Consider the following 23,558-nt stretch of genomic DNA (forward strand, 5'->3'; position numbering starts at 1 on the left):
TATTTAGAACCTAACTCTACTTAAAACTTCTCCATAACTTTATCCCTGACCTGTCTGGTGTGTTCCTTGGCCTTCATGATGCTGTTTGTTCACTAAGGTTCTCTAAAAAGCCCATGAGGGCTTCACAGAACAGCTTTATTTATACTGAGACTAAATTACACACAGACAGACTCTATTTACTAATTAGGTGACTTCTGAAGACTATTGGTTCCACTAGATTCTAGTGAGGGATATCAGAGTAAAGGGGGCTGAATAAAAATGCACGCCACACGTTTCACATATTTATTGATAAAAAATGTTAAAAACCATTTTTCTGCCACTTCACAATTATGTGCCATTTTGTGTTGGTCTATCACATCCCAATATAATACATTTACATTTTTGGATTTAACATGACAAAATGAGGAAAACACCAAGGGGTATGAATTATTTTTCAAGGCACTGTATATCCAGAGGATTAATATAAGTAAAGGGTCTTTCACATCCCCCTTGAAAAAGCCACTGTGATGTAACACATAGGGGAGGGGCTTGCTGATGTCACAAGTGAATCCCCTTGGTGTAGCTCAGAGGCGTAGATAGACCATACCAGTCCTCACTGACCCTAAGGTGAGGGCACATCTGGTGAAGGGAGCCTCACACTGCATGGTAGAAGTTATTTGCACAAGGTGGTGGAACACAAAGATTATTTTCCATTATTTTCATTATTATTAATATATACACTTCATTGGACTACAGTGGGGAAAATAATTATTTGACCCCCCTACCAGTGTTCATTTTGGCAGAAAATTTCTATTTAGTTTCAGACTTTGTCTTAGGACTAAAATGGCATTTTAGTTTTAGTACCATTTTAGTCTTCTGCCATTGTTTTAGTTTTAGTCGTATTTAGTCGACTAAATCTCCAGGACGTTTTAGTCGACTAAAATCTCCAGTACGTTTTAGTCGCCTAAAACTCATTTCAGTCATCTAAAATCCAATAGGTGTAATTAAATTGTAATGCATTATTTAAGCATTTCTCTACAATTTCCAAACTCATTATATACTGCTGGAGTGAAAAATCGAATATGTTATTATTTATGCTATTGAGGTATGAACATGCACTACAGACCAGTGTTCATTTTGACGTCAAATTTCAATTTAATTTTAGTCTTATTCTTTTGACTAAAATTGCATTTTAGTTTTTAGTCGTATTTTAGTCATCTCAATTGTTTTAGTTTTAGTCAACTAAAATGATATTAAGTTAGTTGACTAAAATGTTTTAGTCTGTTGTAGTCAACAAAATTAACACTGCCCCCTACAGATTTTGTAAGTTTTCCTACTTACAAAGAAATTAAGAAATTAAGAGATGTATTTTAAATTATAGACAGAATATCAACCAAAAATCCAGAAAAAACACACAATACAAATGTTTTCTTCCTCCAAGCAGGGTGAGTCGCGTTAATGCCAAAGCGTTCAATTTTGGTCTCATCTGACCACAGCACTTTCTCCCAGTCCTTCTCTGAATCATTTAGATGTTCATTGGCAAACTTCAGACGGGCCTGTACCTGTGTCTTCATGAGATGGGGGAATCATCGTGTTTGGAGGAAGAAAAATTCTGACTATTACCCGAGGAACTCCATCCCTACAGTCAAGCACAGAGGTGGAAATATTATGCTTTGGGGCTATTTTTCTGCTAAAGGTACAGGCCAACTTTGCTGCATTGAGGGGCCTCAAGATCTTCTCCAAATCCTTAAAGTGGAAGTAAACTCCCCTATCGTTTTCATCCACGGAAGCTGACATCTTTGCCTCTGTTTAATCTTCAGTTGCCACGGTGCTGCACATGTGATCCGTTATGACACCAGCCATTGGGTGGTTTGACAGTTTGGTTGAGAGCACAGCCAATGTGCAGTTAGCATTCCCGGCATGCCATTTTTTGAAACTGTTTAAATCGATGGGTTTACTTCCACTTTAAGGTTTCTTGGCTGAGAACCTTCTTCCCTCAGCCAGAATACTGAAGGTGGGTTGTGGATGGGTCTTCCAGCATGAGTATGACCCAAAACATACCGTAAAGGCAACAAAGGAGTGGCCCAAGAAGATGCACATTAAGGTCATGGAGTGGCCTACGCCTAGCCATTCTCTACACAAGGCTTTCTCAACTTTTTAACCCTAGAGGAACCCCAAAAGTTATTTTCAGATCTCGAGGAACCCTTACTAAAACAAATATATCAGCGATCAATAGGAACAATGCCCCTGATACTGGTGGCCAATAGGAAGAATGTCCCCCTTAAAGTGGTACTCAGATTGCCACCCTTAAAGACGGCTAAAAAGATACTTGGTGTCATGCTGCTGGCTTTGCTAAGTGATGCTGAACCTTGAACTCTGTAGGCATCATCAAAAAGGTGGTTTATCAGCCACAGCTCAAGGAACCCCTAGCAACCTCTGGAGGAACCCCAAGGTTTCACGGAACCCTGGTTGAGAATGGCTGCTCTAGACCTTAATTCTATAGATTTATTGAGGGAGATGAAACTTTGAGTTGCCAAGAGGCAGCCAAAAAACCTTAAGGATTTAGAGAAGATCTGTAAAGAAGAGTGGACCAAATCCCTCCTGAGATGTGTGCAGACCTGGTCACCAACTACAAGAAACGTCTTTCTTCTGTGATTGTCAACAAGGGTTTCTCCACCAAGTACTAAGTCATGTTTTGCTTGGGGATCAAATACTTAATTTTACTCACTGAAGTGCAACTCAATTTATTACTTTTGTATTGTGTTTTTTTTTCTGGATTTTTGGTTGATATTCTGTCTCTATCATTCAACAGACACCTATGATAAAGATTATAGACCCTTCATTTCTATGTACCGTATATACTCGAGTATAGGTCGATCCGAATATAAGCCGAGGCCCCTAATTTACCACAAACAAAATGGGAAAACTTATTGACTCGTGTATAAGCCGAGGGTGAGACATGCCTGTCCATCCCTGTGTGTCCATCCATCCCTGTGTGTCCGTCCATCCCTGTGTGTCCGTCCATCCCTGTGTGTCCATCCTACCTGTGTCCTGTGCCTTTGTCCTTCTGCAGCCTGTGTCGATCTGCATGTAAAAACATGCCAGGATCGCCGCACCTCTTCTTGTCTGTGACAGACGGCGGCCATTCCACTGTTCAAAAGCTGCGCCTCCGTCTGTGATAGGCGGAACACTCAATTTCCCAGCAGTCAGTGTTCCGCCTATCACGGACATCCTCTCATCCTCCTCCGTAGTACGAGGATGAGCGGATGTCCGTGATAGGCGGACCACTGACTGCTGGGAAATTGAGTGTTCCGCCTATCACAGACAGGGAGGCGTGGCTTTTGAATTGTGGAATGGCCGCCGTCTGTCTGCTCGACACGCTGATCGGGTAGACAGACGGCGGTGACTCCAGTATAAGCCGAGGGGGGCACTTTCAGCCTCAAAAAAGGGGCTGAAAATCTCAGCTTATACTCGAGTATATACGGTAAGTGGGGAAACATACACAATCTGCTGGGGATCAAATAATTATTTTCCTGCTGTCCTTATGAAAGCACTACAATGGTGTAAACAATTCACTCGGAGATACATTTAATTTTTTTGCTTATGCATTTGTACTGCATTTAAAAAATGTTGACTATATGAACAGTAAAATTTATATTGTATAGATTTCACAAAGAATATAAACTAGGTGTAAAGAAACATAATGAAATGTGAGGAAGCGGCCCTTAAGTGTAATTTAGTTTATTTTTGTCGTAAAGTTCACTTTCTGAATATTTATTACCTTCGTTCCCGCGGACGGAATCAATGAGAAATGCCTTTTGCGTTTTAGGAGGCCTTTTTGGTCCTGACATCGCTCAAAGCTGGCAAGCTCAAATGTCTCCAAACACTTCTGATCACCCTATGGAGACAGAAAGATTCAAGAGACGTTAACCACTTTAAGTCCATGCTTTTTTTCTGACATTTTGTTGTTTAAAAGTAAAAATTAGTACTTTTTGCTAGAAAATTACTTAGAACCTCCAAACATTGCATCATTTTTTTTCTCGCAAAGACACTAGAGAATAAAATGGTGGTCATTGGCAATATTTGAAGTCACACTGTATTTGCACAGATGTCTTTCAAACACAATTTCTTTTGGAAACAATACACTTTAACCACTTGCTTACTGGGCACTTAAACCCCCCTCCTATCCAGACCAATTTTCAGCTTTCGGCGCTGTCGCACTTTGAATGACAATTGCGCGGTCATGCTACACTGTACCCAAATAAATTTTTTAGCATTTATTTCCCCCAAATAGAGCTTTCTTTTGGTGGTATTTGATCACCTGTGCGATATTATTATTATTATTTTTTTTTAATGTAAAAAGACCGCATGAAATTTATTATTTTTTTTTAATTTTGTTTTAAAATTTTAAAACGGGTAATTTTTGTCCGTCATTGATGTACGCTGATGAGTGATGGGCACTGATGGGTGGCAGTGATGGGCACTAATCAGTTACACTGATAGGAAGCACTTCTAGGTGGCACTCATTGGCACCACTGGTGGGCATTAAAAGGTGGCACTGGTGGGCACTGTTAGACGGCATAAATGAGGCATAATTGCCTTTTCCTTTTTCGGGACCGATGTCCTTTTAAGATGAGCCGGCGAACAGCTTTTTTTTTCTCCTCCGCTGTCAGCGTAAGGAGAAAAAAAAAACGATCACTGAGCTTTTGTTTTGATCATGTGATCAGCTGTCATTGGCTGACAGCTGATCACATGGTAAGGGGCCGGGACCAGCCCCTTACTCGGATCAGTGATCACCTGAGTCTCATTGACTCGTGATCACAGTGCGCTCCGCGCGTGACCTGTAGGGCACGCGCAGGAAGCGTGCACAGGGCAGGTGGTTAATGAATTTTAAAAAAAAAACAGTGAAGTTAGCCCAATTGTTTTGTATAATGTGAAAGATGATGTTACGCCGAGTAAATAGATACCTAACATGTCACCGCTTAAAAATTTGCGAGCGCTCATGAAATGGCAGCAAACTACAATAATTAAAAATCTCCATAGACAACGCTTTAATAATTTTTACAGGTTACCGGTTTAGAGTTGCAGAGGAGGTCTTGCACTATAATTATTGTTCTCGCTCTTATTATCGCAGCAATACATATGCGGGTGCGAATTACGTATGCGTTTGCTTCTGCACACGAGTTGGGCGGGATGGGGGCGCTTTAATTTTAATTTTTTTTCTTATTTATTTTACTTTTTATTTTTACACTATGCCCCGATCTCTGATTTACCTTTAAAAGCAGATACAAAAAAATTTAGTTTTTCCTTAGAGAAAAAAAAGCAATCCTTTCTGTCTGCCTAAGAACAGGAAGTGACATTAGACGTCACTCTGGTCCTCCAAGGGCATAGAGCTGAGTATGGGGCTATCTTGCCCTGACTCGGCTTCCTGCCTAGCCATTTTTCACACCGGATCTGTTCCGAGCTTACCGACGGCTCTGGTTAAGCTTGGAAACCATCGGTGTGGGGGTGCACCTCTCCCGCCGCCTATAAGTGATCCCGTGGTGAATCTGCCGCTGGGATCACTGTTATCTTAAAGCTAACCGCCAGAAGAAAAAATATATATACTGGGGGGTTATGGCATCTAGCTGCAGCCACAACCCCGGTATTTTCCTGTAAAGTACTGATGTATATTTACAGTTAGCTGTTTGCTGACCCATCCCCCCATCCCATCTCCTCTTAGCTGTGACGCCCTCATCAGAAAGCAAACTCACCTGCCCAGCGGATCAAGCACTGCCCTGCTTATGTCTCGCGCCTCTCCCAGGTTCAGGCAGCCCGTCTCTGCTGACGGTTGCCAGCTCAGGCCATCCTCCGCTCCTGCAGCCTCCTGGGATATGTGAAGGGGATATCTCAGGAGGCTGCGGGGGTAAGGCAGGTCATTCTTGCCAATGGCGGCAGGAGGTGGGGCCAGAGCAAAAAAATGAAAACATTTTAGAATGATACAAAAAAAAATATCCGGAGTCAGTTTCAGTTTGAGGGCCACATGTAATTTTACAAATATTTGCACGCCGAAAAAATATGTTTTACAAAAAGTTCCTTCTTACATCCAGGAGTGCCCATCAGAGTCCCCCTTCATCAAAGAGTGCCCATCAGAGCCCCCCCTTCATCAAAGAGTGCCCATCAGAGCCCCCCCTTCATCAAAGAGTGCTGTTAGGACCTGGGCTTGAACCTGGGACCTCTGGTGTGTCTGGCAGTGACTCTGCTTGCTGAGCCACCTGGAATGCTGGACAGCTCCTTGGACAGCTCCTTGAACAATTCCTTTAGTGATCATGTCTTGAATCTTGTTTGCCTTGAACCTTGAACCCTTTGCTCCTCCCATGAACTTCCTATATAAGCCATGTCTCTGCACTTCCCCCTTGCCAGAATATTGTGCCTTTACCAGCCAATATCTTGCTTCTATCTCTCCTGCTGCCGACCGTATCCTTGCTACCTTTCGTTACCGACATTTGGCTTGCTTCTGGACTACGCTTCTGCTGAATCCCAACCTGCAACTATTGGTTACCGACTTTTGGCTTGTTTCTCAACTACGCTTCTGCTTGATCTCTACCTGCTATATCTGCTACCAGACCCCCAGCTTGCTCACCTCCTGGTGGGGCTATCCTAAGGACCGCGACCTGGCACTAACACGCAGCCAAGCCCATCTCCACCTTTGGGAGCTCTGGTGAATACCGGTTAGTGCTTAGACCCCGCACCTCAGGTGAACCCGTGCCATCAGCCAGGGTGACCTGTGTGAATATCTGCTCTGCTGCTATAGCTATTGGTCTCTGAGCCTGACTCCAGATCGTGACAAGTGCCCATCAGAGCCCCCCCTTCATCAGAGTGCCCATCAGAGCCCCCCTTCATCAAAGAGTGCCCATCAGAGCCCCACTCTACATCCAGCAGTGTCCCTGCTTATATCCAAGAGTCCCCCCCCCACATACGGTTGCCAGCTGTTTGGGATTCACCCGGACAGCCCAGGTTTTGCATCTTGTGTCCAGTTTCAGGTGGACTGAAACCTGGATACATGATTCAAAACCCGGACACATTATTTAGACAGGATTGTGGCTCAGAACAGGGCCTGACAGGAGGGTGAGGGGGCACATTACTATTCTCTTTGGAGCGCCAAAGGTTTCCCGGGTCTGTTACAATTCTACAGTGTGTACTGAAAAAAATTGTGTTCGGGTTTGGCTTGAAGAAAATGTGATAACCCTACCCCCACATCAAGGAAGGCCCATTAGAGTCCCTGCTTATATCCAGGAGTCCCCCCCCCCCCCCCACATCAAGGAAGGCCCATCAGAGTCCCTTCCCCCACATCAAGGAAGGCCCATCAGAGTCCCTTCCCCCACATCAAGGAAGGCCCATCAGAGTCCCTTCCCCCACATCAAGGAAGGCCCATCAGAGTCCCTTCCCCCACATCAAGGAAGGCCCATCAGAGTCCCTTCCCCCACATCAAGGAAGGCCCATCAGAGTCCCTTCCCCCACATCAAGGAAGGCCCATCAGAGTCCCTTCCCCCACATCAAGGAAGGCCCATCAGAGTCCCTTCCCCCACATCAAGGAAGGCCCATCAGAGTCCCTTCCCCCACATCAAGGAAGGCCCATCAGAGTCCCTTCCCCCACATCAAGGAAGGCCCATCAAAGTCCCTTCCCCTAAATCAAGGAAGGCCCATCAAAGTCCCTTCCCCTAAATCAAGGAAGGCCCATCAGAGTCCCTGCTTATATCCAGGATCCCCCCTGAATCAAAGAGTGCCCATCAGGGTTCCCTCTCCACATCAGGGAAGGCCCATCCATGCCCTCTCCCACATCAAGGAAGGCCAATTAGAGTCCCTGCTTACATCCAGGAGTCCCTCCTCCACATCAAGGAAAGCTCAGAGTCTCCCCCCCCCCACAACAAGGAGTACCCATCAGAGTCCCCCATACATCAAGGAAAGCCCATCAGAGTCCCTGCTTATATCCAGGAGTCTTCCCTCTACATCAAGCAAGGCCCATCAGAGTCCCCCCCCCCCCACATCAAGGAGCACCCATCAGAGTTCCCCCCCCCCATCAAGGAAGGTCCATCAGAGTCCCTGCTTATATCCTGGAATCCTCCCTCCACATCAAGGATTGCCCATCAAAGTCCCCCCTATATGAAGTCCCTGCTTATATCCGGGAGTCCCCCCCAAATCAAGCCATGCCCATCAGAGCCCCCCCCCCCCCCCATCCAGGAAGACCCACCAAGATCCCTGCTTATATCCAGGAGTCTCCCCATACACGTCAAGGAAGGCCCATCTTAGCCCCCCCACATCAAGGATTGATCATCAGAGTCCCTACCTACATCAAGGAGTGCCCATCGCACCCCCCCCCTCATCAAACAAGGCCCATCAGAGTCCCTGCTTACATCAGGAGTGCCCATCAGGCTCCACCCCCCCCCCTTACGTGTAAGCCCGTGTACACGGGCGGACATTCCAACAGAGAATGTCCAATCGGACCGTGCTGTCGTATAATCCAACCGTGTGTGGGCTCCATCGGACTTTTTCCGTCGGAATGTCCGACCAACAAAGTTTGAGAGCTGGATATAAAATTTTCCGACAACAAAATCCGATCGGACTTTGTCCGATCGTTTGTAGAGAATTCCGATCGGACAAAGTGCCACGCATGCTCAGATCAAATTATGAGACCAAAGCTATTGGCTACTAGCCTGAATGTAGTCCCGTCTAAACGAACGAACGTCATCACGTTCCAAACGATCTGATTTTCCGACAACTTTGGGCGACCGTGTGTATGCAACACCAGTTTCGGACAAAATCCGTCAGAAAAAATCAGATGGATTTTGTGGTCGGAATGTCCAACCGTGTGTACAAGGGCTAAAAGAGTCCAGCTGAGTCCCTCCTTACATCCAGGCGTGTCTATCAGAGTCCTTTCTTAAAACATAGGGTGCCTATTAGAGCCCCTCCTTACATCCATGAGTGTCCAGCATAGTACCCACATATATATGTAGAAGGGTGATGGCTAGCTGTCTGGCAGTGGATGTGCCAATCGCCATATTGGGATACACAGACCAGCACATCCACTGCCAGCCAGCCAGCCGGGGTATTGTACTGGACAGTTGTTGTGGGCCGGATAAAATCTTGTAGTGGCCCAGATGTGGCCAAAGCTGGGAGACCCCTGCCCTGGTTTGGACAATGGAAGGCATGGCCAAGGCAGGGACTTAAAGCTCCTATCTATGGTGAAGCTCCACTTTAACCCCCTCCCTGCCTTGGCCAATTTTCAGCTTTGAGCGCTGTCACACTTTGAATGACAATTGCGAAATCATGCAACACTGTACCTGTATGAAATCTGTATCTTTTTTTCTTTTAGACAGATAAACAATTTTTTTTTTCGCTAAACAAATAAATTTTTTTTTTTGGTTTCTGTTGTAAAATTTTGTAAATAAAAATGTTTTCTCCTTCACTGGGCACTGATGAGGTTGTACTAATATTCAGCACTGATGGGCACTAACAGTGCAGCTTATCAGTGCACTGATGAGCACTGATAAGCTGCACTGATGGGCACTGATAAGCTGCACTGATGAGCACTGATAAGCTGCACTGATGAGCACTGATAAGCTGCACTGATGGGCACTGATAGGCGGCACTGATGGGCACTGATAAGCTGCACTGTTAGGCACTGATAAGCTGCACTGTTGGGCACTGATAGGCGGCACTGATGGGCACTGATATGCTGCACTGATGGGCACTGATAAGCTGCACTGATGGGCACTGATATGCTGCACTGTTGGGCACTGATAAGCTGCACTGTTGGGCACTGATAGGCGGCACTGTTGGGCACTGATAGGTGGCACTGATGGGCACTGATAAGCTGCACTGTTGGGCACTGATGAAGCTGAACTGATAAGGTGGCACTGATATGCTGATATGCTGAACTGATGATCTGTGGCCTGCTTATCGTAACTGCGAAGCTGGTTATCAGCTTTCCTTTCCTCGGACAGTGACAGCACTGAAGAAAGGAAATGCCGATAACCGGCATTTGTTTACCTGGGATTGGCTGTGATTGGACACAGTTGATCACATGGTAAAGAGCCTACATCATCATCTTTTTACCCTGGGTTGACAGGTTGAGAGGTATCTTGATATAGCACAATCTTACCCCGAAGGGTCCCGACGCGCTTGACTAGGGCCAATTTAGACGGGAGCAAATTAACTTGCCAGCATGTCTTTATAGTTGCCCTGATTAGTGATGCACTGTGTCCAAGGGACACGTCTCACCACTGATCGCCGCACTGCATGCCCCCGGGGCGTGCACGAGCAGGACACGTGAATGATGTCATATAACATCCAGTCAGGATCTTAAAGCTACCGCTGTCATTCTGCTGTAGGCCAGGCTAGAAGGTGTTAAACAACATTAGGTAAGTGGGAGAAAACCGCAGTTATTTTGGTACATAAATGAAAGCTTGCCAGTCACTTCCAAGCTTAAGTAACTGCAGTCTGCTTACGTAATTTGTAATAAAAACATCTTTGCCATTCTGAAGCTTCCCTCCAACCACTTTTCATATTATTTTATATACAGTGGAACCTTGGTTAATGAGTAACATGGTTAACGAGCATTTTGAAAGTAACGTTAAAAAAAAAAAAATCTTGACTCGGTTTCCGAGTGTTCTCTCGCAAAATGAGCAGAATTCAAGCTAATGTGCTGTGCAGTACTGCATTTGGCCAGAGGTGCGGGGGCGCAGGTGACAGAAATACTTGGAATCAGCCTTTCCGAGGGTTTCCGAGTTCAGCTGAGCTGTCCCGGAGTATTTCTGAGGTTCTCCGGCGCCCCACCCCACCTCTGGCCACATTTGGTATTGCATGCAATAGAAGTCGTGGAACTAATTATCTTAAATTTCCATTGACTTCTATAGGGAAACTCGCTTTGATATGCGAGTGCTTTGGTTTACAAGCATTCTCCTGGAACAGATTATGTAGCCCAAGGTTCCACTGTATACCGTGATTCTGTACTTGCCAAGTATGCTGCAGAAATCTCCCTCCACTGAGACTGGCGACAACCATTTTAACTGTGGGCAGCTGAAGCTGCCGGCTGTTTACTTCCTGGATTTACACAGACACACAGAGGCACACCTCCAGCTCTGCAGTTTTCATTGGCCCTCCAATGACTCACCCCCCTTCCTTCCTGGCAAACTCTCACCAGAGTGTGAGAGAGAGCTGTGCATGATGTCATAAGCCTAGGCTAATGACCAGACAAGAAACAGGAAGGGGGCTGTATAAGGTTTTTACTGGCAGAAAAAGTTTACTATCCATAGTTAAAATAACAACAAAGGCAGAAGAATTAATAGATGGAAAGTTGAAAAAAATGACTGTAGTTTCACTTTAATTGGGCTATTAACACGCCCCCCACAGGTAGAAGAGGGAATCACGTGCAACAATTTCACCTCCATCCCACAAGACTCCCATTATCTTCTTTCTACATGTATAGGGAGTTTATAGATTACAGTATCAGGTTATAAGTGACAGAAGTTCCTTTTTTGTTTTAAACTGGGTAAGGGGAAATGATATTTTGTAGAATGATCTTCCCCGAGTACCAATTAGTTGCAGACAAGAAGGTACTTTCCACCTCAGAGTTTATCGTTTTTTTTTTTTTTATCTGCCGGCTTTTCCATGTTTCATTAAGTGGGAAATCAGAACCCCGGAGATAAGATTAAGGGAGAAAAAGGGATGACAGGCGCAGGCAGCAAAGATAATTGTCATCTTCATAAGTGTCATCAAAGAAAGTGCTTCACAAGTATCTATTCCACACAGGCAATCACAAATAATTGGTAATAAGAAAATAAAAAAATAAAACGGTAAACTGTTTTGAAGAGGAACTCACCTGTATGGTGTGGTTGTGCCTCACATAATGAGCAGAAAAAAAAAAAAAAGGAGAGAGATAGTGATAGAGCACACTATGCAAAAAAAGGTGGGCACCTAAAACCCAAGCCGTTCGATTCAATTATTTTATTAATTAAATTTAGAATTTGTCGGGTGACAAATTCCAATCGAAATCACCTTTAATACTTTAGAAAACATAAAACATACAAAAAACATTTAATAAAAAGACAATCCGGATTGTTGACCCACATGCTGGAAATTCTATCATATAATTAGGTATCTAAAGATGGAGGAATTGAAATATACTGTAAAGTGCACACTGCCAAAGATATAGGCTATACAGCAATATAAATTAACTTGTATATGAGGAACACATGAATCGTAAAATAATTGCCAGAGAATATCTCATATATAGCCACAGTTTAGATATGGAGCAAATGTCTTAAAGAGTGGTAACTTTCAATGTATAGCCAAACAATCCTATATATTGCGGTTAATCACACATTGTTAATAACCAGCATTCAGTCCTATCCACGGCCGCCACATCCTAATTAATGCTCTATGATCAATAACAGCTACCCCCATTCATGCATCCAGCCCCTGAATTACAACGGACAGGGGGTGGCGGGGGGGGGGGGGGGTTTAAGCACCTGATTAGAGCCAGAAGCTCAGAGCTTCAAATTAGGGTGGGCTAGTGGTGCAGAGCATTGTACCATGAGCCCACCCAGGTGTTACATCAGAAAATTAATATTCGCTGTTGCAACACTGATCCTCCTGGCAAATCGAGAAGCGGGTCTGATATCCGTCATCCGATTGGCTGAAAGGACAGGCAATCCTATTGGATGCCTAGAAGGAGGAGAGGTAACGCACAGAGGAAATAAGAAGGAAAAGACACAGGAGCCGATGCCTGCTGCAACCTGATGTCCGCCGATGACCCGATCCCTGTCGCTGCCTAATGTGCCCGCTGCTGCCCAATGTGCCCCCCTGCCTAGATGGGGTAAGTGGCAGTGGACCGGCAGACAGCAAGGGGGGTTGAGGTGCCGAGGGGTGGTTGTTTGTGCCCCCCAAACAAAAAAACAGCTGCCACCACTGGCTGGATGTAGGATCCCCTAAGCTTGCACATCATGAGCGGGGGAGGGGATGCATTTTGGGATCTCTGCCCTGGGCGCGCATCCTTAACAAGGGATGACTCATCAGCTGTCAGTTGGGTTCCCCATACTCATTCACACAGGGGGAATGGCGGGATCTGGGGGCTTCCAGATTCCAAAAAGCCTCCTGCCTACAAAACCCCACAACCTCAGGCCAGGGTTGTTGGGAAGAGGCCTTTGTCCTCATCAACATGGGGACAAGGTGCTTTGGGGGGCAGTGCCCCTATCCCAAATCACCCTCCCTATGCTGAGGGTATGCGGCCTGGTATGGTTCAGGAGGGAGGTTGCTCACTCGCCCCCCCTCCCCTGAATACTCGGGTAAGAGTCTTGATAGATTTTTTTTGGGGGGGGGACCCAAAGCCATTTTTTAAATTTTGTAGTTCCCCTTAAAATCTGTAGCAGACCGAAAGGGGCCTGGTAGATATTAATGGGAAACCCCACACTCTTTTTATGGAAGACGATATCGCTCCTAAACACTTGTAAACGCTCCTAAACACTGCAAAAACGCGAAATATTTTAATGTTTTTTTTAGCGTCTATTGTGCATGGAGCCTCGGTGTGTTTTACTTAGGATACAAAAAAAAATAAAAATGCTCACCATTGTTTCTGGGCTGTACTATGGGTACAAACAACAAATAACACATACCGTCAGGTCCATAAATATTGGGCCATCGACACAATTCTAATCTTTTTGGCTCTATACAGCACCACAATGGATTTGAAATTAAACAAGCACGATGTGCTTTAACTGCAGACTTTCAGCTTTAATTTGAGGGTATTTACATCCAAATCAGGTGAACGGTATAGGAATTACAACAGTTTGTATATGTCCCTCCCACTTTTTAAGGGACCAAAAGTAATGGGACAATTGGCTGCTCAGCTGTTCCATGGCCAGGTGTGTGTTATTCCCTCATTATCCCATTTACGATAATGAGCAGATAAAAGGTCCAGAGTTCATTTCAAGTGTGCCATTTGCATTTGGAATCTGTTGCTCTCAACTCTCAATATGAGATCCAAAGAGCTGTCACTCTCAGTGAAGCAAGCCATCATTAGGCTGAAAAAAACAAAACAAACCCATCAGAGAGATAGCAAAAACATTAGGTGTGGCCAAATCAACTGTCTGGAACATCCTTAAAAAGAAAGAACGCCCCTGTGAGCTCAGCAACACCAAAACACCCAAAAGACCACGGAAAACAACTGTGGTGGATGACAGAAGAATTCTTTCCCTGGTGAAGAAAACACCCTTCACTCTTCTCTCCAGGAGGTAGGTGGTGTATGTGTGTCAAAGTCAACAATCAAGAGAAGACTTCACCAGAGTGAATACAGAGGGTTCACCACAAGATGTAAACCATTGGTGAGCCTCAAAACCAGGAAGGCCAGATTAGAGTTTGACAAACAACATCTAAAAAATCCTTCACAGTTCTGGAACAACATCCTATGGACAGATGAGACCAAGGTCAACTTGTACCAGAGTGATGGGAAGAGAAGAGTATGGAGAAGGAAAGGAACTGCTCATGATCCAAAGCATACCACCTCATCGGTGAAGCATAGTGGTAGTAGTGTCATGGTGTGGGCATGTATGGCTGCCAATGGTACTGGTTCTCTTGTATTTATTGATGATGTGACTGCTGACAAAAGCAGCAGGATGAATTCTGAAGCGTTTCTGGCAATATTATCCGCTCATATTCAGCAAAATGCTTCAGAACTCATTGGACGGTGCTTCATAGTGCAGATGGACAATGACCCGAAGCATACTGCAAAAGCAACCAAAGAGTTTTTTTAAGGGAAAGAAGTGGAATGTTATGCAATGGCCAAGTCCATCACCTGACCTGAATCCGATTGAGCATGCATTTCACTTGCTAAAGACAAAACTGAAGGGAAAATGCCCCAAGAATAAGCAGGAACTGAAGTGAAACCCAGCGTCTGGTGATGTCTATGCCTTCCAGACTTCAGGCTGTAATTGACTGCAAAGGATTTGCAACCAAATATTAAAAAGTGAAAGTTTGATGGATGATTGTTAATCTGTCCCATTACTTTTGGTCCCTTAAAAAGTGCGAGGCACATATACAAACTGTTGTAATTCCTACACCGTTCACCTGATTTGGATGTAAATACCCTCAAATTAAAGCTGAAAGTCTGCAGTTAAAGCACATCTTGTTGGTTTCATTTCAAATCCATTGTGGTGCTGTATAGAGCCAAAAAGATTAGAATTGTGTCGATGTCCCAATATTTATGGACCTGACTGTATGTGGTTAGAGATGGCCTTGCATTTCGCCCGGCAGTCGGTTCGTGGCGAACTTTGCTCGTTCGCGATTCGCCAAACCGGCGGACTTCTGGCGCTGTTCGCGGCTGACATATTCGTTTACATTGTCAAGAACTTTGACCCATGACACATCCATCATGGGGTACAGGACAGCCAATTGAGACATTTCAGCACATGGACATACCCCCTACCTTTTTAACCACTTGCTTACTGGGCACTTAAACCCCCCTCAGTCCCAGACCAATTTTCAGCTTTCAGCGCTGATGCACTTTGAATGACAATTGCGCGGTCATACAACACTGTACCCAAATGAAATTTTTATCACAACAAACAAAAAAAGATGCAAAAAAAAATAAATAAATAAATCATGTTTTAATAGTTTGTTATAAAATTTTGCAAACGGGTCATTTTTCTCCTTCATTGAAGTGCGCTGATTAGGCGGCACTGATGGCTGCATTGGTGGGCACTGATGGGCTGCATTGGTGGGCACTGATGGGCTGCACTGGTGGGCACTGATAGGCTGCACTGGTGGGCACTGATAGGCATAGTTAAGGCGGCACTAATAGGCACAGATAAGGCGGCACCGATGGGCACAGATAAGGCGGCACTGATGGGCAAAGATGGGCACAGATAAGATGGCATGGATGGGTGGCACGGATAAGTGGCACGGATGGGTGGCACGGATGGGCACTGATAGGTACCACTGATAGATGGGACTGATGGGCACTGATAGGTGGCACTGATAGGTGGCTCTGATAGGTGGCACTGCTGGGCACTGATGGGCGGCACTGCTGGGCACTGATGGGCGGCACTGCTGGGCACTGATGGGCGGCACTGGGTCGCAGCACCTTTGAGGCAGATTGTGGGCACTGTGGGTGGCACTGTTGGTGGCACTGCTGGATGGCACTGTGGGTGGCATTGTGGGTGGCACTGTAGGTGGCACTGTGGGCACTATGGGCACTGATGGGGGGCACTTACTTTTATTCAGGATGGCACGGCGGTGGGCAGGTGGGCACTGGCAGGGGGCAGGTGGTCAGCTGTATTGCTGGCCGTGATCGGGACTGATGTCCCGATCACGGCCGCCGGTGATCGGCTTTTTTTTTCTCTCCTCGCGCTGTCAGCGCGAGGAGGAATAATAGCCGATTACCGGCTCCGTTTTATCACATGATCAGCTGTCATTGGCTGACAGCTGATCACGTGATAAGGGGTCGGGATCGACCCCTTGCACGGATCGGTGATCAGGCGAGTCTCACGGACTCGCCGATCACAGAGCGCGCCGCGCGCGCCCCTCAGGGGGCGCGCAGGCCGCTCGTATCCGGGACGACGTCAATAGACGTCGTCCCGGAAATGTAGGTCCGCGCTAATGCCGTCATTTGGCAATAGCGCGGATCTGTAGTGGTTAAATAGACCTGATCTGGCTGCAATTTTAAATTCTGTCTGTTCTCAGTGTAGGGAAAGGACGCTGTGTGGAGCAGGGACAGTCAGTCTGTAATCACTAGCTATTACTATTAGGCCCACAAAAGTCCCTTTAAGGACTGGTATAGGTGTACAGTATATAGGGTTATAATATACTTTCTTTCAAATATAGAAAGCATATTATAGTGCACTGCAGTGCTGAAGTGACCGATTCTGCAGCTGTCTTTTCTCAGTGTAGGGATAGAGTTTGCTGTTTGGAGCAGGGACAGTCTGTAATTCACTAGCTACTAGCTAGCTACTATTAGGTCCACAAACGTCCTTTTAAGGGCTGGTATAGGTGTACAGTATATAGGGTTGTAATACATATATAATATACTTTCTTTCAAGTATAGAAAGCATATTATAATGCACTGCAGTGCTGACCGATTCTGCAGCTGTCTTTTCTCAGTGTAGGGATAGAGCATGCTGTTTGGAGCAGGGACAGTCTGTAATTCACTAGCTAGCTACTATTAGGTCCACAAAGGTCCTTTTAAGGACTGGTATAGGTGTACTATTTGGTGTGCAGTATATAGGTGTGTAATACACGTATAAAATACTTTCAAATATAGAAAGCATAGTATAGTGCATTTCCACTGTGCAGCATTGTGACTGCTGAGCGGTTCTGCAGCGATACTACAAAGAGTGACAAACGCAATTAGAAAAAACTATTATAACTGGTGTGATAGACCAGTGGCCCCCAAAAACGACAAATTGAAGCGGGGTGTTATATACCTTCTTCCACATATACTGCACTTCTCTAGAGACTTTTGTCACAGGGTCATTTAAAAAAAGACAGGCAGAGGAAGAGGCAGGCCTTTCCGCAGGGGTGGTAGGGGTAGGGCAGGAGCAACAGGCTTGAGCCAAAGTGGAAAATTGCAGAAGTGCTCTCTATCTCGGTGCTGGTGTCAGTGCTCTCTATCTCGGTGCTGGTGTCAGTGCTCTCTATCTCGGTGCTGGTGTCAGTGCTCTCTATCGCGGTGCTGGTGTTAGTGCTCTCTATCGCGGTGCTGGTGTCAGTGCTCTCTATCGCGGTGCTGGTGTCAGTGCTCTCTATCGCGGTGCTGGTGTCAGTGCTCTCTATCGCGGTGCTGGTGTCAGTGCCCTCTATCGCGGTGCTGGTGTCAGTGCTCTTTATCTCGGTGCTGGTGTCAGTGCTTAGTCTCTATCGCGTTGCTGGTGTCAGTGTCAGACAGTGAGGGAGATAGTAGCGGAGAAGCCAATCAGCAGGCAGTGCCAGCACCATGGCTGAGGATCAGCACTGGACTGGCCCCTCCAGACCACCGCAGTGGAGACCTGCATAGGTGGGGGTAAGGGCCAGGCAGAGGGAGGGGCTCAAGCACAGGTTGGGACACTGGCACAGGACTGCGCTGCCCTGACTGTGGCACTGATCATCTCCTGCACCCCCTTCATAGCCTGGCCTGACCTTGCCTCTCCTCCATGGAATGCTTGTCGTTGTCGATTCCAGATTCACTTAATACTTTTGTTATGTAAGTCTCCATGTTGTGGGACTATGTGTGTACAGCTAGTAAGTATTTTGTGGCTGAAAATATGACCTGGAGGTTTTTAAGGTTCGCCTGCCATTAAAGTGAATGGGGTCCACTGCGAACTTGAGGTTCGCGAACATTTGGGCACGTTCGCGGATCGCGTTCACGAAACGTCCTATCGGAAGTTCGTCCATCACTATATGTGGTATCATTGCAATCGTCAGGAGCAGGAGAATGGGGGTTCTTTGCTTGTGGGTTATGGTAATAGCATGCAATATACAGCTATTTATTTATTTTTTATTATATTTTTTACTAGTTTTTGCCAGTTTTTCTTTGATAAAAAAAAAAAAAAAAGGAGATATGCATAACCATTTACCAACAAATGAAAGACCATTTTTTTCTGAAACATGTCAAAGGTGCAAAATTGGGTTCAGGTGTTAGAATTTGTTTTACCTTCGTCATGAAGGGGTAAATGGTATTAAAAACAATCCTTCCATTTCAGTCTGTAATTTTCTGTAAAATACAATGCAATATGGCAACCGCTGGTATACAGAACGCCCCCAAAAATGACGTCTCCTGCTTGTGTGATTGGCTCACTGGCAGGGCTGGCGCTCTTTCTAGGAAATTTAGGCAGCCATCTAGGGAGCACTGCTGCCTTGGGGGCACAGCCTTGGCCACTGACTTCTCCACTAGCCTAGCTGCAGAACACGAGGGGCCCTACACAGGGGCTGGGGCGCTGACTGACTCTCCAGAGAAAGCAGCAGCCGTGGAGGAGGAGGTCTCCATCAGTTCAGCCTGCGAGGAGGGTGACAGCTGGGAAGGCGCAGGAGGTGGGCACGTAGACAGGTGGGGAGGCAGAGGAGGTGGGCGCGAGGACAGGTGTGACGGCGGAGGAGGCGGGCACGAGGACAGGCAAGGTGGTGGGCAGACGGGTGGGGAGACGGAGGAGGCGGGCATGAGGACAGCTGGGGAGGCGGAGGAGGCAGGCACAAGGACAGTTGGGGCGGGGGAGGAGGTGGACACAAGGACAGGTGGGAAGACAGAGGAGGCGGGAACAAGGGCAGGTGGGGAGGCGGAGGAGGAGGGCATTAGGACAGGTGGGGCGGCGGAGGAGGCGGGCACGAGGACAGGTGAGGAGGCAGGCACAAGGACAGGTGGGGAGGCAGGCATAAGGACAGATGGGGAGGTAGGCACAAGGACAGATGGGGAGACAGGCATGAGGACAGGTGGGGAGACAGGCATGAGGACAGGTGGGGAGGCGGGGGAGGTGGGCATGAGGACAGCTGAGGAGTTGGGCACGAGGACAGGTGGGGAGGTGGAGGAGGCAGGCACGAGGACAGGTGGGGCAGGAGAGAAGGTGGATACAAGGACAAGTGGGAAGGCGGAGGTGGTGGGAACAAGGGGAGGTGGAGGAGGCAGGCGCAAGGACAGGTGGGGAGGCGGAGCAGGCAGGCACGAGGACAGCTGGGGAGGCGGAGGAGGAGGGCATTAGGACAGGTGAGGCGGCGGGCACGGAGACAGGTGAGGAGGCAGGCACAAGGACAGGCGGGGAGGCAGGCACAAGGACAGATGGGGAGACAGGCACGAGGACAGGTGGGGAGGCAGAGGAGGCGGGCATGAGGACAGCTCGGGAGGCGGACAAGGCGTGCACAAGGACAGGTGGGGTGGCGGAGGAGGTGAACACAAGGACAGGTGGGAAGGCAGACTAGGCAGGAACAAAGACAAGTGGGGAGGTGGAGGAGGCGGGTGCAAGGACAGGTGGGGAGGCGGAGGAGGCGGGCATTAGGACAGGTGGGGCGGCGGAGGAGGCAGGCACAAGGACAGGCAAGGAGGCAGGCACAAGGTCAGGCAGGGAGACAGGCATGAGGACAGGTGGGGAGGTGGAGGAGGCGGGCAGGAGGACAGGCGAGGAGGCAGGCACGAGGACAGGAGGGGAGGCAGGCATGAGGACAGCTGAGGATTTGGACACGAGGACAGCTGGGGAGGTGGAGGAGGCAGGCACGAGGACAGCTGGGGAGTTGGTCATGAGGACAGGTGGGGAGGCGGAGGAGGCCGCACGAGGACAAGGTGGGGCGTCGGAGGAAACGGGCACGAGGACAGGTGAGGAGGCTGGGGAGGTGGGGTGAGATGGTATTCTGCATACATTGGATGTAACAAGTGGTTATTTGAGTTACTGTTGCCTTTCTATCATCTGGAACCATTGCTCTGCCCATTCTTCTCTGACAACAACAAGGCATTTTCCTCCACACAACTGCCGCTCACTGGATATTTTCTCTTTTTTGGACCATTCTCTGTAAACCCGAGAGATGGTTTTGTGTGAAAATCCCAGTAGATCAGCAGTTTTTGAAATACTCAGACCAGCCCGTGTGGCACTAACCACCATGCCACGTTCAAAGTCACATCACATCTCCTTTCTTCCCCCATTCTGATGCTCAGTTTGAACTTCAGAAAGTCATCTTCACCACGTCTAGATGCCTAAATGCATTTAGTTGCTGCCATGTGATTGGCTGATTAGCATTTTGTGTTACCAAGCAATTGAACCACCTCTACCTAATAAAGTGTCCGGTGAGTGTATATCCTGTGTATATATATATATATATATATATATATATATATATATATATATATATATATATATATATATATATTGGGTTCAGTGTGGCTCTGTCCCTGCCTAGGAACGGTCATGTTTTTCATGTTTTTACAGGAGTGACAGGTGTCAGACAAATGAATCCAGCAGATCCGTCCTGTACGGAGAGCAGATTTATTTCCATCCCCGGCAATGCCAAGTTTCCTTTTACAAGGAAAAAAAAAGTCGTTCTTGGCAGAAGGTGCCTGAAATTCCCCGATGAAGAGGAGGCCGATGGTGAGAGCCGAGGCCATAGAGGCCGTATACCCACCCCGAGATCCGTCACTTTCCAGACATTACTGAGCCTTCCACACGTTTCCTGTCTGAGGTTTATGGAGATAAATAAATACTCAGATTTAAAGCCAACACCGAGGTCTGTTTGATGTAACAAGATGCTGAGCTGCATTTTTTTAAACCACTTAAAAAAAAAAAAAAAAATCTCCACCGGTAACCATCAGTTTCCCAACTATATTAGATCATCACTTGCTGATGTCGAAGTCATAATTTGGTACATCACAGCAATCTAGTAAATTAATTAATTGAATACTCCTTTATTTCATGGAATGATTGTTCATAGGCACTATGGACATTCATAGGCAATATAATAAAGCGATATGTAAAATAATAAATAATAATAAAGCGGTATTAAACCCAAAAGCAAACATGTATTATAGTGCAGCTCACCAATCATTAGATGTGACGGCTGCATTTGTTTTCTTTTTTTTAGACTTTCTTTCTTCTATTTGCATCTGGTGATCGAGCCAGCACGTCTGTTGTGCTTTTTCAAAAGCCCAAGCCTTCCAGTAGATGTATTCGTTTACATGGATAAGGCAAACCCTTTACCACTAGACATGTGCGGTTCGTTTCGTTCCGAATTGAAATTCGGACGAATTTCTGTTTTTTCAATAGTACCGAATTTAAACGAGTCAGAAATAATTAACAGAAAATTCTGATGGAATTTGAATTCAAATAATTTTCAAAGATTTTTCGAACAGTTTTCGAATTTGAACACAAATAAGATAGAATATAAAATAAAGGAGTAGAATAGAAAAAAAAAATAATAGAAAAGAATATAACAGAGAATAAAATAATAGAATATAATAGAGTAAAACAGAACAAAAAAAGAATAGAAAATAAAAGAACAGAATAGGATAGAATAGAATAGAAACAAATATAAACATCTTCTGAAATTCGAATTTCAAATAGAATAAATTCGAATTCGAATACATAGAAAAAACAACAGAATAGAATATAAAGGATATAACCATCTTCTGAAATTCTAATTTCTAATAGAATAAATTTGAATAGAAAAGAATAGAAAATAAAATAATAGAAGAGAAAAGAATAGAATAGAACAAACAAGTAGAAAAAGAATACAACAAAAAAAAAACAATAGCATAGAATAGAAAGACTATAACCGTTTCCCAAAATGCAATCTGGATGCTGCATATATGTGTCTCATTGAAAGCCCCGGGTTTCACATTTACGATCAGGACCCGGGACCATCGGTTGCCGGTCACCTGATTGCTGTGATAGCCTCTGATTGGCTATCACAATGATTAGTCACTGTGCAACCCACCCCTGTGTTTTCTTTCTCTTCTATTATTATTATTAGTAAAGATACATTGTATCTACATTGTACATTTTTGAATGACATTGTACATTGTATCTTTCTCTCCTTGCAGGATGGAAATAAACAAAAATGTGTAGATTTTTAAAGAAAAAAATACCTAGATCAAGGTTTGATCTAAGTCGGGCTTAGTGTTAGGGTCAATGTAAGGGTCAAATGTCAAGACCATGGTCAAAGGTCAGCCTATTCTAGCTAGGTTTTTTTTTTTTTAAATGCATTTTTAAGAATTTGTATCAGTGTCAGTTTCACTGCCACGACTTGAAAGTCACGTGATTTTGCCGCGATTTCGGGGAATGCCTGTGTAAACTTGAGGTCTATGGACCTCAACCCCCATCAAAGTCGGACCAAAGTAGTGCAGGGACTACTTTGAAGTCGGTGCGACTTGAAGTCGCACAGATATGAATGTTTATCATTGGGAATCATGGGGTACGACTTGTCATGTAATTTTGATTTCCAAAGTCGCAGGAAAAGTCGAACAAGTGTGAAAGGGACCTTAGTGTCAGTGTGTTTCAGGTAGGATGAAAAAAAAAAAAAGAAGCAAAATGCGCACTATATTTTCTTGGCGCTACTATGGGCACAACCCATAAATACATTCACATATGTGGTATCATTGCGATCGTCAGGAGTAGGAGAATTTATTTTGGTTGTTCTTTGGGGATAGGTTATGGGTAGAAATATATAGCTAAATAAAAAATAAATATTTTTTACTATTTTAAGTTTTTCTTTATAATAATAATTAAAAAAAAAAAAATCTTTAATTTAACGTTCTATAAGGGAATCAACCCCATAAGTGTGGCAGAATTTTAATTCAAAATATAATTAAAAATATAAAGTTTATTACAAAAAAAATACATTTTCTATTTTTTTTTTTTTAAAGAAAATGTCTGTTTTAAAAAAAATTTTTTTGTAATAAACTTTATATTTTTAATTATATTTTGGATTAGTGCCATTAAAATCCTGCCACCCTTATTGGGTTGATTGCATTTTAGAATTTTAAATACTTTAATTAGGGATGTGGCACTCAAAGGCCAACCTTAAAAGCTTACCAGGAGATATCCGTTACCGTTTACCACCAAATGAAAGCCCAATTTGTCCTGGAAAAAAAAAACCTT

The 23,558-nt window shown here is 45.4% G+C and overlaps 1 protein-coding gene across 2 annotated transcripts in view; it reads right to left on the minus strand.

Annotated features, from left to right (window-relative positions):
* LOC143963502 (pleckstrin homology domain-containing family O member 2-like) overlaps positions 1-23,558 on the minus strand; it is a 97,750-nt gene that overhangs the window by 16,394 nt on the left and 57,798 nt on the right. For both annotated transcript variants that reach the window (XM_077473144.1, XM_077473145.1), the window contains exon 3: positions 3,761-3,877. In XM_077473144.1, the coding sequence (XP_077329270.1) occupies positions 3,761-3,877 (117 nt within the window). The remainder of the gene's footprint in view (positions 1-3,760; positions 3,878-23,558) is intronic.

This window comes from Lithobates pipiens, unplaced genomic scaffold (assembly GCF_037356315.1).
Source record: "Lithobates pipiens isolate NorthernLeopardFrog02 unplaced genomic scaffold, aLitPip1_a1.2 Scaffold_8, whole genome shotgun sequence".
NCBI lineage: Eukaryota > Metazoa > Chordata > Amphibia > Anura > Ranidae > Lithobates > Lithobates pipiens.